The following is a 16005-nucleotide window of genomic DNA, read 5'->3' on the forward strand; positions in this document are numbered from 1 at the left end:
TTACTTGAACAGGGTGTTCTTAAGGAACACTGATGAATTAGGACTCTCCAAGGTGATTGGATCTACTTAAGGTCAAATGTCAAATGCAACTTACCTGAGCAGGTTGGGAGCCCAAACAATTGCTAGGTTTTTTGCATGCATATTTGTGATGGAACAATAGTCAGCTAAAAGTGACAAGTGTCTCATGAGGAACTCCAGTGTCCTGGAAAACGAAACACAACACATGAACAACAACAACGATAAAACCCATCATGGAGCAGTACAGAGCATAAAAACTCTACGAACTCGTAAGTTTCAATGGCAAAATGGAAAAAGAACCATACAAACCCCAGCAAATCATGTGCTGCTTACTAGGTTTAAATATTATTACCACAGAACTGTCAGAAGATTAGTAAATTAGAATTTTATACCTAGGTATAATAACCACATCTACCGAATACTGAAGAAAACGTGTAAGGCAAGAAACAAGCTTCTGACAGGACTGGCTCTGAGGAAACAGCCTGAGTTTTAAAAAAACCTTTAGCAGTATTTGCTCCTGCTGCCAGACACCTGGTTTCCAGACACCACGGACATGAACCCTCCCCTCCAGCTTCTAGACAAACGATTCCATGAAGTTATGCTGCTCTAGTGGCAGCAGACACACTCTGTGTGGCTTGGACACATGTTGAACTCCAGCGTGGCTCAGTGGATGTGTTGACCTCTGAGCCAGGAGGTCATGGTTTGATTCCCGGTCAGGGCACATGCCCAGGCTGTGGGCTCGAATCCAGGGTGGGGTGGGCAGGAGGCAGCCGATCAATGATTTCCTCTCATCATTGATGTTTCTATCTCTCTCTCCCTCTCCCTTCCTCTCTGAATAATCAATAAAAACATATTTATTTTTTTAAAAGAAGGAAACCAGCACACAGACACCCAGCAATGTGTCCGTATTTTGGATTCAAGCAGTTCACAAGTCTGCACACTTGTGGACAGACATCCCAGTACCTTCAGCAGTATTTCTCAGTGTCGCAAAACACACACACAAAGAAACAGGTTTAGTCAGCCATCCATTTGCTCATTCATGCATTCGTTCATCCAACATTTATTAAAGCCTATTGCATGCCAAGCACTGTGCCAGGCCCTAGGGGATACACAGATAAATAAATATAAATGTATGGACAAATGGCGTGGCTCAGTGGTTGAGCTTTGCTCTGTGAACCAGGAGGTCACAGTCAGGGCACATGCCCGGGTTGCAGGCTCAATCCCCAGTGGGGTGTGCCAAGAGCAGGCAATCAATGATTTACTCTCATCATGCATGTTTCTCTCTCTTTCTCCCTCTCCCTTCCTCTCTGAAATCAATAAAAATATAAAAAAGTAAATAATAAATAAATAGTTGCAAGTCCAAGAAAATTTAACCAGTCAGAAGCCCATAGGATGAAAACACGTGGCTGGAATTCTGCGTGGGGTTTACCTGTAGTGTGGCGGGGGCAGCTGCTGGATGACGTCATGAATCTTGATCAGCCTTTCTTCATCTGTCGCTGCTGAGACAGCGTCCTGCAACCATCGTAATGCGACATCAACCAGTGGACTTGGTTGGTAAAAATCAAAGTTCTTACAATTTAGCTTTTTTCACTCTCAGATAAATCATTCTATCTACTCTTTGGCGCTGAGCGATGAGGAAACATCATGTAACATCAAGGAAGTAAACTTCCCCCACACTAGGTGGACACTGAAATCTATTAAAAGATAATTTTTTAAAAAAACTTTATGGTCACCAACATTAAGTGTGATAAGAGTAGTGGTTCAAAGTCAGAAACTAAAAGGATGACAATGTGAAATCTGCCAAAACTAGAAACCAGCTAGCAATGACTGTTTTGTTGTTGTTTGTTGTTTGTTTTTTCCTTTAAAGGAGTCATTTTAGGCATGGAACTTTTTCTTACCTGGCCCAAACCATTTTTACACATTTTGAACAAAACTCCAAACAGGACTTGATTTAAAAGTGACTGGTACTCACTGAAAATTTCTCATACAGCTGGTAGGTGAGCAGAGGGTTTGGGAGCTCTCGGAAATACAGCTTGCACAGGGAGCCCACGGAATGGATGTCCTGAACGTACGGTTCTTTTGTCAAGTCGGGGACATGTTCAGAGTCAAATTCATGGCTAACAAAGACGGCAGAGTGACAAAACTATTTTATTAAAGGAAAAGCAAGAATATTTGGGAAAGCACAGACCCAAATAAAATATATAGACAAATAAATATAAATGTATGGACAAATGTGAATTGATTATTTTTACCTCAGTGAATTAATGTTTTTTTTCCAGCAGTAATTGGATGTTTGATCATACGTGTTTTTCTATGTGAAAATTAAGGGCGTAGCTTTAATATTAGGATGGACAATAATCTCTGAAATGCATGAGCAGCTTTTAATACACAGATCTAAAAACAGGACTCAATTCCTCATGATTTGAATATGTGATATTTCGGCAATTCTGGAGACTAGGAATGAGTGGCAGCTGGTCCATGAATAACCATGCCCGGAAACCCCTCAGCTACAGGAAGTATGGCCCAGGAGTGGTTTATTAAAGATGGATAAGGAATCCAGAGACAATATCAACCAATCCCCAGCCAACACCACATTGTAACAGAAGGTAAAATCTATAGCACCGATTTTATGGAATAAAGTTTGTGTTCAGGTAGCGAGGGCAGGTTACGCTCACTCTCCAGGAGGCTAATTAATATTAATCTATAGGCACGAGACCACTCATTAACCCAGAGGATTAGTGTTTGCGGACTTATTAGTGAATATGAGGTTTGCTGCACATGAAAGTAAAGACTGAACTGTCCTTTGTACCAGAATCAGGTGAAGTACTTTCCAATATGTATTCCTGAAAATAGATGTGAGCTCTGCGGTCAATTAGGATGTTAAAACTCCTGCAGAGTAAACGGCAATTTCCATGCACCACAGTGAAAATTAAAGAAAAATAACACATTCAGAATAGACCAGAAGCGAAGAGATTGAGCAAAAATAAAATCTCTATTGCTGGTGTAAAGGACACCATGATTTTTGTCCGGGAAGATAATGAGAGAGGATGTGAAATACATAACACGTGCATATCTAAGCATAGAATACAGAACAGGTATCCAAGGAGATGAGAACATTTCCCTCATCAATTTTAATTAGGAATGAAAGACTGATTCTATTAATCCTATTAATTCTATTCAGATAATGTAACCTTCATCTGTCATGGTTGTCATGGGTTCAAGTTCAATAGCTATAAAGTCATCAACTATTGTAAAGGAAAAACATACAAGGACTGACAAGGTGAAGGGGACATGGTGTTCTGATACTGTACTAAATGGCATATAGGAAAATATACACAGAGAACAGTATGTTTAGTATTGCCTATTTTTTCTAAACTATCTTACTGAATTATGGTTATCAATGTAAGAGACTGAATCCTGAAATAATTTCATTTGAATGAATTACAACAGGAACGAAAAAGGAAATGCCACGGGAGGTTTTACCGTAGCCTCTGGATATTGGAGGCAACGCCAGAGAGGCGATATATTCCGTCCACAATGCCATATCTCTCGATGAACGCCGTGCAGCTCTGAAGAACCTGGGGGACTGAAGAGTAATTGCAAAGACGTGGGTTAGATTGGGAGGACTCTGCGGAAACAAAGTCACCAGAAAATGAGAATATCTTAGTTCTCATCAGCAAAATAAAATCTGCGAGTTAAAGTGATAGGGGTGGAATTTTAATCTACAAAAAAATGAAGAGGGCATGTTTACTTAATTTCACGTCTCCACAGATAATTGCCGTTTTTCACTTTTAAGAGAGTTTGTCTTTTCATAGTTCATGCTAATTCTAATTTCATCTAATAAACAAAACACCAACATAATGCAAAGGTCGAGGCAATTTCAAGTAGATAAGACCTTAATTTCCTGCCTATCTATAAGTACTGACCTTTTGACTTAATATTATCAGCTCCTTATAAAGGGCACCCCAACAATAAGTTGAAAGAAAAGATGGGGACTGTCTGGTTACTTCCCTGAATATCTGACACAAATGGCCAACTCTTCGGGGCCTACACTCTAAAAAAAGGACGTTCAAAACTATATGATAAAGTTTTTTTTTATAACCATTCAAAAATGTACAACAGCTGAAACTTTAACTTTGTTTTGCAATACAGACTGGTAAATTTTTAGTATCTTTCATTTGACAGTATTAGTTCAAATCCCCGAAAAGAAGTGCTTGGACGAACACTATTTGCAAGGAACGACTATACTAGGGATGAACCACACAGGAGTGGTGAATGAAATGATATTTAAGAAGATACTTTTAGGTAGCGTATTGCACGTATAGTATACAGTAAGTCCTCACTTAACGTTGCTAACGGTTCTGAAACTTTAAGTGAAGTGACATGTAATGGAATCAGTTTTACCATTCGCTGACTGATCCAAACAAGAGTTCCTACATCGCATCTCACCCACATTATAACAAATTGCTGCTGAAAGAAATGATGCTATTCCAGGACCTGCTGTCCATGATGATTATAACTGCAGACTTTTCCTTGGTTTTCCTGCCTTCTGTTGTCCTTCCTGCATTCTACCTTTTAAATTGTCAGATCCTATAACTTACATTTCAAACAAGCTCCTTAGCTTTAAATGAGTTTTTTAAGCAGCTATATTATTGAACATGCAGTATGTGCCAGGCTACGTGCTCTATAATGGACACCCTCACTTAATTCTCACGGAAATCCTATGAAAAAGTCGTTTCATCTCGGGGTGGCGGCTCCCAGGCCAACAGCATCTGTGCGGCGTCATTAGAAAGTGCATCATGAATTTTTGTTGGGAAAATATTATTAACTAAGGAATTAATTTCAGGTTATTTGGACCTTGTTTGTTTGTCTCCCCCCCCCCCCCCACCCAGTGTGCTCTGATTATAAAATCCGTTTGTTTTTTTTAACTATTGTAAAAAATAGCTGGGGGAAAAAACAGAAATAAGTTCAGACTACAGAGTTTCCTCACCTTGAGTTTTAAAATAGATTTTATATTTTGTGCCAAATATCATTTTACCGAGTTTCCTACAAAGTTCTTGCTGTTTTGTTTAAAGGAATCTCACTTGAAATTTCATTGTAAGGAAATTCAGTTTCAGATAGGTGCAACAAATAAAACAAGTCCTATACGAAAGCGATGACGTTTGAAAACTCTGTTCCACTAGAGTCGATTTTATCATAGTCACGGAATGAATGAACACTGTAGTTATTAAACCTGTTTGCTGACTTCTTAAATCTTGGGAATCATCCTCTCCTATCGTACTTATTAAGAATGAAAACACACCAGAAACTTCTGAGTACAACTAAAACGTGCCGAATCCATGTGTGAATGCTAATGAGCACGGCAAACAAACTGGAAAACACTCCCTCATATTAATGATCACATTCAAGCAAGCTTGAACGAAAAGAAATACAAAAAGAAAAAGAAACCAAGAAACATCTGACTCTATCACTCAGGGTGCCCAAGTAAATGACAAATTAGTTTGATCTATCCCAAAAAAGGTACCATGTGGGGAGATTTTTTTTTTAAAACCGGTTCTGTAAGTAACTGTGCTATAACCTTTAATTAACTCAATTATAAGCATTGTGGTTTGTGGGAGCTGAAACTGTAAGATCCTCTTGAGTGAATTCTGACACCGGGGATCACAAATAAAAGAATTTTTGAAACGCCTTGTCAGGCTCCTACACGAATTCTTACAACACCCTGCTACAGAAGAAACAGGTCAGGCTTTTCTCTTGATCCCACAGGGAGGTGCTCAAAAGTTCAGAAAGTGTTAACAGGATAAGCTTTCTATAAAGTCGATTATTCACTAGGAATACAATCCAGAGAATGAGTCACGTAGCAAAACATTACACTGATATGGGCTTCCTTCTTAGAAAAATCTGGTGCATAATCTATTTTATATATTTATATTTTATATATTTTAAAGTCCCAACTAACAGGGTAATCATGAGGAAGAATGATCATACACATTATATACCTATCCATATTTATATCTCCTCTCTCCTCACAATTACATATATAAAATATGAACATATCATTCTTCCTCCTCAGGGTTATTCTGTTTTCACTTAGACTTTAAATATCCTTTCCTATTTAATAAAAGGCTAATATGCAAATCAATTGAACGGCCACTATGATGCACATTGACCACTAGGGGGAAGATGCTCAATGCAGGAGCTGCCCCGTGGTGGTCAGTGAGCTCCCACAGGGGGAGCACCGCTCACCCAGAAGCTGGGCTCCTGGCTGGTGAGCGCAGCAGCAGTGGGGGTAGCCTCTCTTGCCTCTGCAGCAGCACTAAGGATGTCCGACTGCCAGCTTAGGCCCGCTTCCCCCGGGGAGCGGGCCTAAGCCATCAGTTGGACATCCCCTGAGGGCTCCTGGACTGTGAGAGGGTGCAGGCTGGGCTGAGGGGACCCCCCCACCCCCGCCGAGTACACAAATTTTGTGCACCGGGCCTCTAGTTACATATAATATATATTCAATTCTACCTGTTTTAATTTAAGCTTTGAAATAGTCTCTCTCTCTCTCTCTCTCTCTCTCTCTCTCTCTCTATCTATATCACACACACACACACACACACACACACACACACATATGTTATGACTGGTTATAGACTATATACAGTACATATAAAGTCTCAAAATCTTAAAAAACTTTAATTCCTCACACATTTATTAAATCAAAGACAAATTAATAAATCAATATTAAAAACTATTTTCTTTCCTAATTAAAATTTTAGTTGATATACTTCAAATGTTTCTCTCTTTGTGTTAATTTAGTCTTTATTACATATTCAAATTATTTCCATCATATGAATATTTATTCATCATTGTCATCTCCCCAATAAAGAGGAAATTATTTTTAAATGCCAACTAGAATGTATCTGACCTCAGTCTTCAAGGTTTATTAAATTACAATTACACTCTAATGTCACAAATTAACTTTTTTTGTTTTTCTAATCACTTGAACAGACTTTCTCCTCTGGATCAGCCTTTAGCAGAGTTCTCTTTCAAGACTATCAAATTAATTTCTAACATTCTTCTAGTATTTTTTCTTCTTTTTATTTAAAAAGGCAGGAAAACTAAGAAAAAAAATTACGAAGTCTCCATATGTAATATGCCACCACAATTATATTCAATTTATATATCTTCTAAGTATCCATATATTTTTTAATTAAGAAGGTAAACTTACTGTTTATATATAACACTAGAGGCCCAGTGCACAAATATCGGTGGGGTCCCTTGGCCTGGCCTATGGGGATCGGGCCAAAACTGGCTCTCCGACATCCCCCGAGGGGTCCTGGATTGCGAGAGGGCAGTTCTCGGGTGATGCACCCCGGAATTGGGCTCCCTTCTCTCTGGTTCCGAATGCATCACCCGAGAACCACAGCTGCCAAGTCACCACAGCTCGGTAGCTCCTGCATTGAGTGTCTGCCCCCTGGTGGTCATTGTGCATCATAGCTACTGGTCAGACGGTTGCTTAGGTCTTTATATATAGAGAGATTTTTCAAATTTCCACACTGTACTCAAATTTACAATTTTAACACCTTCAATTTTGGTTCAAAAGTGAGTACTCAAGTTTTTTGCTCTCATACATAATGCTATAATGAACATTTTTGTTTACATTGAAATATAACCTTAGGATAAATCCCTAAGGGGAATTGCTACATGAAAAGAACACTATAAAAAAAAAGTCTCTTGCTGTGAAGTACCAAAATGTTTTTCAAAAAATTAATAATTCACCGAGCTACCTGAAACCAACAGTTTTTGTCTATTGATAAAATTGCTGCTGCCTTACTGGTATTGGATATTGTGAAAATTAATAAACAGAAATCTCATTTAAAAGGCACTCAGGAGGCTAGAAGAGAGAACTTTTATGCACCTGTCACTTAACACACACTCCTGACCCCAACAAGAAACATACCCTTCACCTCCAACAGAAAGAGATTTTTTGTCATAGGAAGTGATACTTGACCACCTCAGCAGGAGGTAGAAGACTCCTCCTTTCCCAGGAACAGTTCAGCCAATAGGAGATTGCCAAAACTCAGCCAATGAAAAGTCACTATATTTCCTACTTTCAGTATCCTCCAATGGGCACTAGGTTTACAATAGCCCCGCCCCCAATGCATTAAAAAGACATTCTCCTCCTTTGTTTCCCTAGACTTGGGCATGGTTCTCAATTAGACTACGTGTCCTAAATTGCGATTCTTTGTTGTTCCTGAATAAACACATTTTGCTGGAGAAATATATAGTTGTCCATTTGAGTACAGTTAATATGATCATAATTTAGAGACGCAGCTTTATTATATTAATAATGTTTATCAATATAAAATATCTCAAAATGGCTTGAAAATATATTTTCATGACTACCGATGAGAATAAACACTTTTCTGTATTTTGTTTACTGTATTGATATTTACCCTACATCAGTGGTCTTAAAAAGTACAATGGGTATTTCCCATCAGGATTTAGCATTTTGCAAATCATCTATTTCTGGTACTTACCAATATTACAGATACTTTGGATACTACTTTAATACTCTAGCCTCTCTACAAGAACAGGTAGAGGGAAGTGCATTTTTTTAAAATGAAAAGAAAACCCCATTTTTCTTTCTTCTTATCCATTCCCCTCCATCCATTCACCACCCACTGAATTCTTGAGTCAGAACTTGATTTACAGAGAAAAAAATTAAAATTTTTAGCTATAAAAGTTGGGAGACTGGTCTTGGCATTTTATAGCCTCAAAACTATGGCTATATTTTTCAAACAAGAAATTAAGTAAATATTTTAGAATAAAATGTGGGAGGGAAAAGGTGGCTGAGAAAGCTATCTGGACAGATATAAAAATAATGCCAACTGACTGTGCTTTAGGCGAATGTCTTACTCTTCCTAAACAGACGAGAAGTATCTGATTCAAAGTACATCCTCAGACCCATCTTTATTCTTAGCTCCCCAGAACCAAGATCAGGACCCAAGCATGTTCGATACCTGCTGCCAAACTTAAAAGGAAGAGAAATTACTTGCCTACTCTATTGCACAATTGGTTATAGAAAATCAATATGCAGAGGTTAGAAACTAGAATTAGAAGAGTAGGAAATGCATGCTTACCTTCAAAACCAGAATTGAGAAGGTGCTCCCCCAGGTCACAACCAAACACCCTCTCTTTCAAGATCCCCCGCTGCTTCAGCTTCTGTTTTGTTGGTCGAGACTTCATGAATGTGCGTAAGAAAGTGATGAGCTTGCCGTGCTTTTTAGACACTGAAAAACAGGGAGGAGGCAAAAACATCTTAGCTGTGGCAAGAGGTGACATTTTTACTTAGTACGAAAAGAAAGGGAGGTCTTGACAGGTTGACTGCAAAATCATGTATTAAAAGTACACTTTATATTCTGTAGAAATTTTCAGAAGTTTAGGAAACAGTTATTTATAAAGAACATCACAATTTTGCACTTTCTTCTCACCAGTCTGTGATTTGACTTGATGGGAATGGGAGCAACCATAAGTCTTGTAATCTGTGACTTCTAAATCAAGCTTGGTAAAGCAGCCATGTCCCCAGTGCGTACCTACGGACGCCCCCGGTTTATGACTGGTATCTGAGCTTCACTCTAATATATCACTTTGGAGATCTTCATAATAACTGAGCCTGAAAACACTGTGAATGTGGTTTTACTTTCTAGTCAATTTCTAAAATATTTTACTTGGTGGTTAGAAATGCTCATGGCGTTTATAATCTGGAAAGTAAAACAACTCCGCCCTAACCGGTTTGGCTCAGTGGATAGAGTGTCGGCCTGTGGACTCAAGGGTCCCAGGTCCGATTCCGGTCAAGGGCATGTACCTTGGTTGCGGGCACATCCCCAGTAGGGGGTGTGCAGGAGGCAGCTGATTGATGTTTCTCTCTCATCAATATTTCTAACTCTCTCTCCCTCTCACTTCCTCTCTGTAAAAAATCAATAAAATATATATTAAAAAAAAAAAAGAAGGTAAAACAACTCCGTCTTTTTCATCTTATGAAGAGGACAATCCCATTAGGATCCAGAACACACCTGTCAAACTAACTCCTCCATAAACACAAAACACACACCCATAAAAAAACATTAGCTCTTCCATTAACATTCATCTAGGGTATACTAAATATAACCTTAAGTCCTCTGTAGATGAAGGCAAGAGATAAGTAAAAAATATTTCCAGTGGTTGATACATGAGAAAGACAACAGTGAAAGAACTGAAAGCAAACAAATCTCCAAGTACAGCTTACAGGGTAAATTCCTCTAAAATTCCACACACAACAAATATCGTAAGCTCAGCAATTGGGTGCTGGACAGAAGGCTGTGTTGCCCCTGAAGACCTGCCCGTGGGACATGGACATGGACATGGACATGGACATGGACATGGACATGGACATGGACATGGACGTGGAAGTCAGCGATACTGATGATCCAACCCTGTGTAAATCTAGGCGTGTGTGTGTGTGTGTGTGTGTGTGTGTGTGTGTGTGTGTGTGTCTGTCTTCGTTTTCACAGAAGAGTTTAAAAAGTAAAAATAAATAAATAAATAAATAATAAATAAATAAATAAATAAAATTTTATAGCAAACGAGAAAACGAGTTAGTAAAATTATCGTTTGAGGAACAGAAGTCTGGAATGCCGTCAATAATCTCATGAGACTTCACTGAAGGAGACAGAGTGGGAGTTGTTTTAGGCAGTCAAGTGCTTATAAAACATTTCAACAGAGGAGACTGCAATGCAGCTACGGGTCTTAAGGTCAAAGTCTACCAAGTATGCTGGATTAGAGACATGAAAATGATAACGCCACTTCCACAGAAAAAGTACCTCAACAATAAAACACAAACACTCCGACTTACATTCAATTTTCCTGTTCTAGAGTTAAAATGTGGCATGTGCCCCAATGTAACTGCCTCCATATGAGATATGACAGATTTTACATCCGCAGTCTCTCTTCAAACCTGAGCCGAACCCAACCAAACCAGTCTTTCCAGTAGTTAAGAGCTTTAACAGTATGACACACAGTATCTCCAACACAAATCTTTATGACACCAATATCCAGTTTACAGAACCACCCTCACAGCAGCTCAGTGAGCCCCAGTGAACTTTGACATGGAGAAATGGGGCATTGGGTGTCTAAAATTACCCAAGGAAAACATTTCTCTAGCAAAGCCAAAGAATTTTTTCTTTCTCATAATACTTCACCTAATCTAGAGTTCTCTACATCCGGTCTCAGAAAACTCCTAGACTGTTTTGAACTAATTTCTCAGGCCATTAAAGAAAGATGATTAGTGCCCGTTAATGGCCTCAGCATAGCACTTATTTGATTACATGCATCACATTCTAAGATCTGTAGCAATTCAGAGTCAAGCGGACAGAATGAGAGGGTAGGGGTGGGATGCATAATACCTGAAGAGGCTGTCCTGATCAAACCCAGGAAACAATCAAGTATGAGTATAATGTGTGGCATGTCCAATGGATTTTCACAATTGTACACAAATCCTTTGTGCAAAGTTTTCAAACACAGATTAAATGACCATTTGGTGGAAAGTTAACAGAGGGGGACAGAAGCATAGGCAACTGATATTTAAGGGCTTCTTATCACCTCCCAAATTCTAAGTCCCTGTTGCATACTTTGAAATACTGTGAGCATCATGGCAGGCAGAGCAATTGGACCCCACTGTCCCCATCTCCCCTTCCATCTATCTATAACTAGGAGGACCTTTATCCCACAACCCAGGTTCCTTTGCTCAGTGAGATTTCCTGAAAGATGCCCACAGCCGTACATCTGCAGGTGAATGTGTTGGCACGTGGAGGGAAGGCAGAATGGTAAAGAGACAGAACAGAACCCATAACCCTGACTCTCCAGACACCTCAGCTGAACCCACAGCCCCAACCAACATGGCAGCAGTCGGGGGAGTCAGGGTTCAGCCCCTACCACACAGCCCAGCAGAGGGTAAGAGAGGCAGCAGCAGCCGCAGGCAGCACCCATACCTGGTTCTCTCCCCAATTATGGCAGTGCTCAGACCAGGGGAGCAGCAGTGAAGATGTATCTCCAGCCTCCTGGCCACATTGCTATAGTGCCAGCAGCCACAGGAAATAGGTGGCAGCAGGTGTGAGGGCTGCACCTCTCAACTGCCACATACCCCCCATCACAGTGGTGGCACCCCGAGACCCAGGTAACCCAGACACAGCTATTCCCTTATAGGTATACTAGAGGCCCGGTACACGAATTCATGCATCGGTGGGGTCCGGCCAGCCCGCCCCAATTGGGGCTGGCTGATCGGGGCCGGGCTGGCCAAGGGGAGGGGCAGCAGGCAGTTGGCCAGCTGGCCCCGCCCCTGATCAGGGGGAGGGGGGCTCATTGGGGCCGCAGTGCACATCAAAGCAACCAGTCATTCTGGCGTTCCGGTCACTTGGCTTTTATATATATAGACATACTGCAACTTATATTTCCATTCTCCTGCTGATTGCCATCCAGAGAGTTTCCAAGTTTTTATTATTGCTATCAATAATTCATTGAAAAATCTCATTAAGTGCCTCAGAGGGAGAGAACTCTGGCATTCTCATTCAGGAGTAGGATCGTTGGGTTGTAGAGTATTTTGCTTTCAGCCGTATTTTAATTATTTCATTTATTGACTGATTTTAGAGAGAGAGGAAGGGAGCGAAAGGGAAAAAGAAAGAAACATCGATTTGCTGTTCTACTTCATTTATGCATTCATTAGTTGATTCTTACATGTGCCCTGACCAGGGATCAAGCCCACAAACATAGCTCATTTATACTCAGTTTGTGTTAGCATCACTCTCTGAATGATTTAAAGTCAAACTATAAACCAGTATCTAATCACTAGAATTTAGTTCATAATAGTTTGTCATAGAATGGTATATTAATTAAAATCTATTTTATCTCCCATTACATTCATGTAATGACTTCTAAATGGAATAAAGGTTATCAGAATAATGACACTTGATACTTTTCCTCTCTAACTTTCCAGCTCTAATTTTCAAGGTGACTTAATACTCATATTTCAATCCATTTTCCTTAAGGTATCTGGTACTATCCTGTAATATCTAAATACATATAGCTTTTGTATGTGGTAAAAATATTCAGTAAGCATAAAATGCTAGCAATTCTAGTTGATGATTTAGAAATACATCCTTGAACCAATGGCCTAATAATTGAAAGCTTTATATATACCTTCCCAATAATAAATAAAACAGTCTGATGTAGGCCGTCCGTCCAATCATGCCTCATACCAGCCAGGCATGAGAAAGTGAAAATGTGAAGATAAAGGTTTTAGTCCTGATTCTGCCAAAAACTTACTGTAAGATTTTAGACAAGGCAATTAACCAGGTTAGATCACTGTTTAAAAATAGAAAAAAAAGGAGTTTCGCCAAGTAATTTATGAATTCTAGCTGTCAGCTGGGAAATCATGAAACATTGAGAGTGTATAAAGCATAGAAACCTCTAAAGTCTGTGGAAAATGCCTTTGCTTTACGAAAATTTATCGGGAGGGGAAAAGGGCACCATTTAAAAACCTCATTGGCAGGCAGTGTCAAAAACATAAATTAGGCTTTCTAAGTCATCTTGGAAAGGGCTGGCATAAAAACTTAAGATAGAAAGATCATTTAAAATGCTACTGTTTTACGTATAGTATATTAGGCTTAGCACTTTTTAAATTATGTGTTTTTCCCCATGAAAACTTAAAATAGTAGTAAGGAGCCCTTTTATAACTAATTCACACAACATACTTAAACTATTTCCAGGACTTAGTGCATAAGTGTACTATCTTCTTTAATTGTTAAAGCCATTTGCAGCTGTTGTTCATGCCATACAATACGCTACTGTTTGTTTCATTGATTTATTTGCTAGGAAGACCTTGGTGAACAATATAATGGTCATTTATAATATTATTTCTATACTAGAGGCCGGGTGCCTCAGCCCGGCATGGCCCCCCTCACAGTCCGGGAGCCCTAAGGGGCGGAAGGCGACCCAGGCGATCAGGGTAAGGTGACGCCCCCATCACACCTCTGCTGCTGCCACTGCCTGCAGTGTAAGCCTCGGCTGGCCCTGGGCGGCTGGGCAGCCACCATCAGCAGCTTGCCTGTGCCTCAGGCCTGCCCTGTGCGGCTGGGCAGCCACCACCCGAGTCTTGCCTGCACCTCAGCCGGCCCTGCTTGCCTGAGCCTAGGTCAGTAGTGGGTGCAGGAGGACCCGAGACCCCCAGTGGGGTTTAGGGGACTCCGGCGGCAGGTGCCCTCCAGCGGGGCTGAGGGGACTCCGGTGGCAGGCACGCGGAGCAGCCGCCCCCCTCTCCCACTGTGGGCGCCGCCATCTGGTGATGGTGTGATGGTCAATTTGCATATCACCTCTTTATTATATAGGCTAGATGCCATATGTTTTATAGCAGTTAATTTTTGAACTAGGTTTAAGAATTCACTCTAGGAAGAAAAAGAAAAGGTAAATATTATCTATGTAGGTTCTGACTTTGGAAAACTTGCATCCCACCAGGTCGATGCTCAAATCCAGAACCCTCCTGCCTCTTGGGGAACTGCTGCGTGTAGTCTATGTTTCAGAGCAGGAATGCAGCAGCTTCATCCTTGGACGTCATCTCTCCTCACCCCCTCAAGATGTCCAAGAAAATCTTTAGGAACATTTGAGTGTTAAATCTTGACATGCGGCTGAAGTTACTGTGGAAGAAAGTACATAATCTTTTTATCACTGTATTATAAGCAGCTTTGGAGGAGAAGAGACGCACCATTCTCCAACCGGTGCTGTAACAGCTGCACGGGACTACCGGGAACCGTCTCTGGGGCCAGCCCAGGGATGAGGCTCTGGAACGGGGACGGCTGTAACAGCTCTGATATCTGCACATTCCATCCTCAGAGGGAGGAAGGACACCAGGTATTTGAGAAATGTCATGTACACCCAATGCTAAACTAAAAATAACACGGGCAGTAGTGGCTCTTGGCTCCTGGTTGAAAAACTAGGAAGCTACTAACAATCGCATTAATCAAATCGGCTTCCACTTACGAGAGAGAAGAGGAGGCATTTTCAAAGCCCTTAAAACACACACACACATATATTTTTATTGATTTCAGAGAGGAAGGGAGAGGGAAAGGGAGATAGAAACATCAATGATATGAGAGAATAATTGATCAGCTGCCTCCTGCAGGTCCCACACTGGGGATCAAGCCCGCAACCCGGGCATGTGCCCTGGGCAAGAATCGAACTGTGACCTCCTGGTTCATAAGTCCACACTCAACCACTGAGCCACGCCGGCAGGGCTGAAGCCCTTGCTAACTGGAATGCAAAGGGATGACAGCAGGGATCCACAACACAAATCTGTAGTAAGTTTTAGAGAAGAACCTTTCAGACACAGAGGAGATAAGAACCATTCACCTGGAAAAAGAGAAGCAGAAAGGGAGCAACTAACTGCTTCTTTAGATCAGCGGTCGGCAAACTCATCAGTCAACAGAGCGGCAAACCGAGGCTCGCGAGCAGCATGTGGCTCTCGAGCTGCAGTTTGCTGACCACTGCTTTAGATTATCCTGCACCACTCCTATGTGGCCAGACACGCTGGTGGCTAACTAAAATATTTGGGTATTGGAATAAAAATGGATCTTTCTTCCGCTCACTTAAGGATGAAACCAAAGCATATCATGCTGCTGCTCTCCCTAGAGTACACAGAGTGATAAATTAGAGAGGGCGTGCTATGTTAGACTTTAGGAGTCACCGTTCCCTGGGGAAACCGGTCACAGGTTAAAACACTCTTGTTATTTACATAATACATTTGCTTTCAAGGCGCTACGCATTTCAGTAGTAAATATCAAAGAAGGTTCAAAGTTAGCTTGCGTGCTTTTTTAGGGAGATGTAAGGAAGCTATGCATTTTCTTTGGTAAAACTGATGCTGATTTTTATTTTAAATTAAACATTTAAATAGTAAGGCATTGGTGTTGTTCCTTA

The 16005-nt window shown here is 40.7% G+C and overlaps 1 protein-coding gene across 2 annotated transcripts in view; it reads right to left on the minus strand.

Moving 5' to 3' along the window:
* Window positions 1-16005, minus strand: part of ARHGAP32 (Rho GTPase activating protein 32) — a 116680-nt gene that overhangs the window by 13732 nt on the left and 86943 nt on the right. For both annotated transcript variants that reach the window (XM_008142545.3, XM_028146907.2), the window contains 5 exons: window positions 9147-9296; window positions 3502-3604; window positions 1991-2135; window positions 1448-1530; window positions 95-202 (listed from right to left, as the gene is read on the minus strand). In XM_008142545.3, the coding sequence (XP_008140767.2) occupies window positions 95-202; window positions 1448-1530; window positions 1991-2135; window positions 3502-3604; window positions 9147-9296 (589 nt within the window). The remainder of the gene's footprint in view (window positions 1-94; window positions 203-1447; window positions 1531-1990; window positions 2136-3501; window positions 3605-9146; window positions 9297-16005) is intronic.

Source organism: Eptesicus fuscus, chromosome 23 (genome assembly GCF_027574615.1).
Source record: "Eptesicus fuscus isolate TK198812 chromosome 23, DD_ASM_mEF_20220401, whole genome shotgun sequence".
Taxonomy (NCBI): domain Eukaryota; kingdom Metazoa; phylum Chordata; class Mammalia; order Chiroptera; family Vespertilionidae; genus Eptesicus; species Eptesicus fuscus.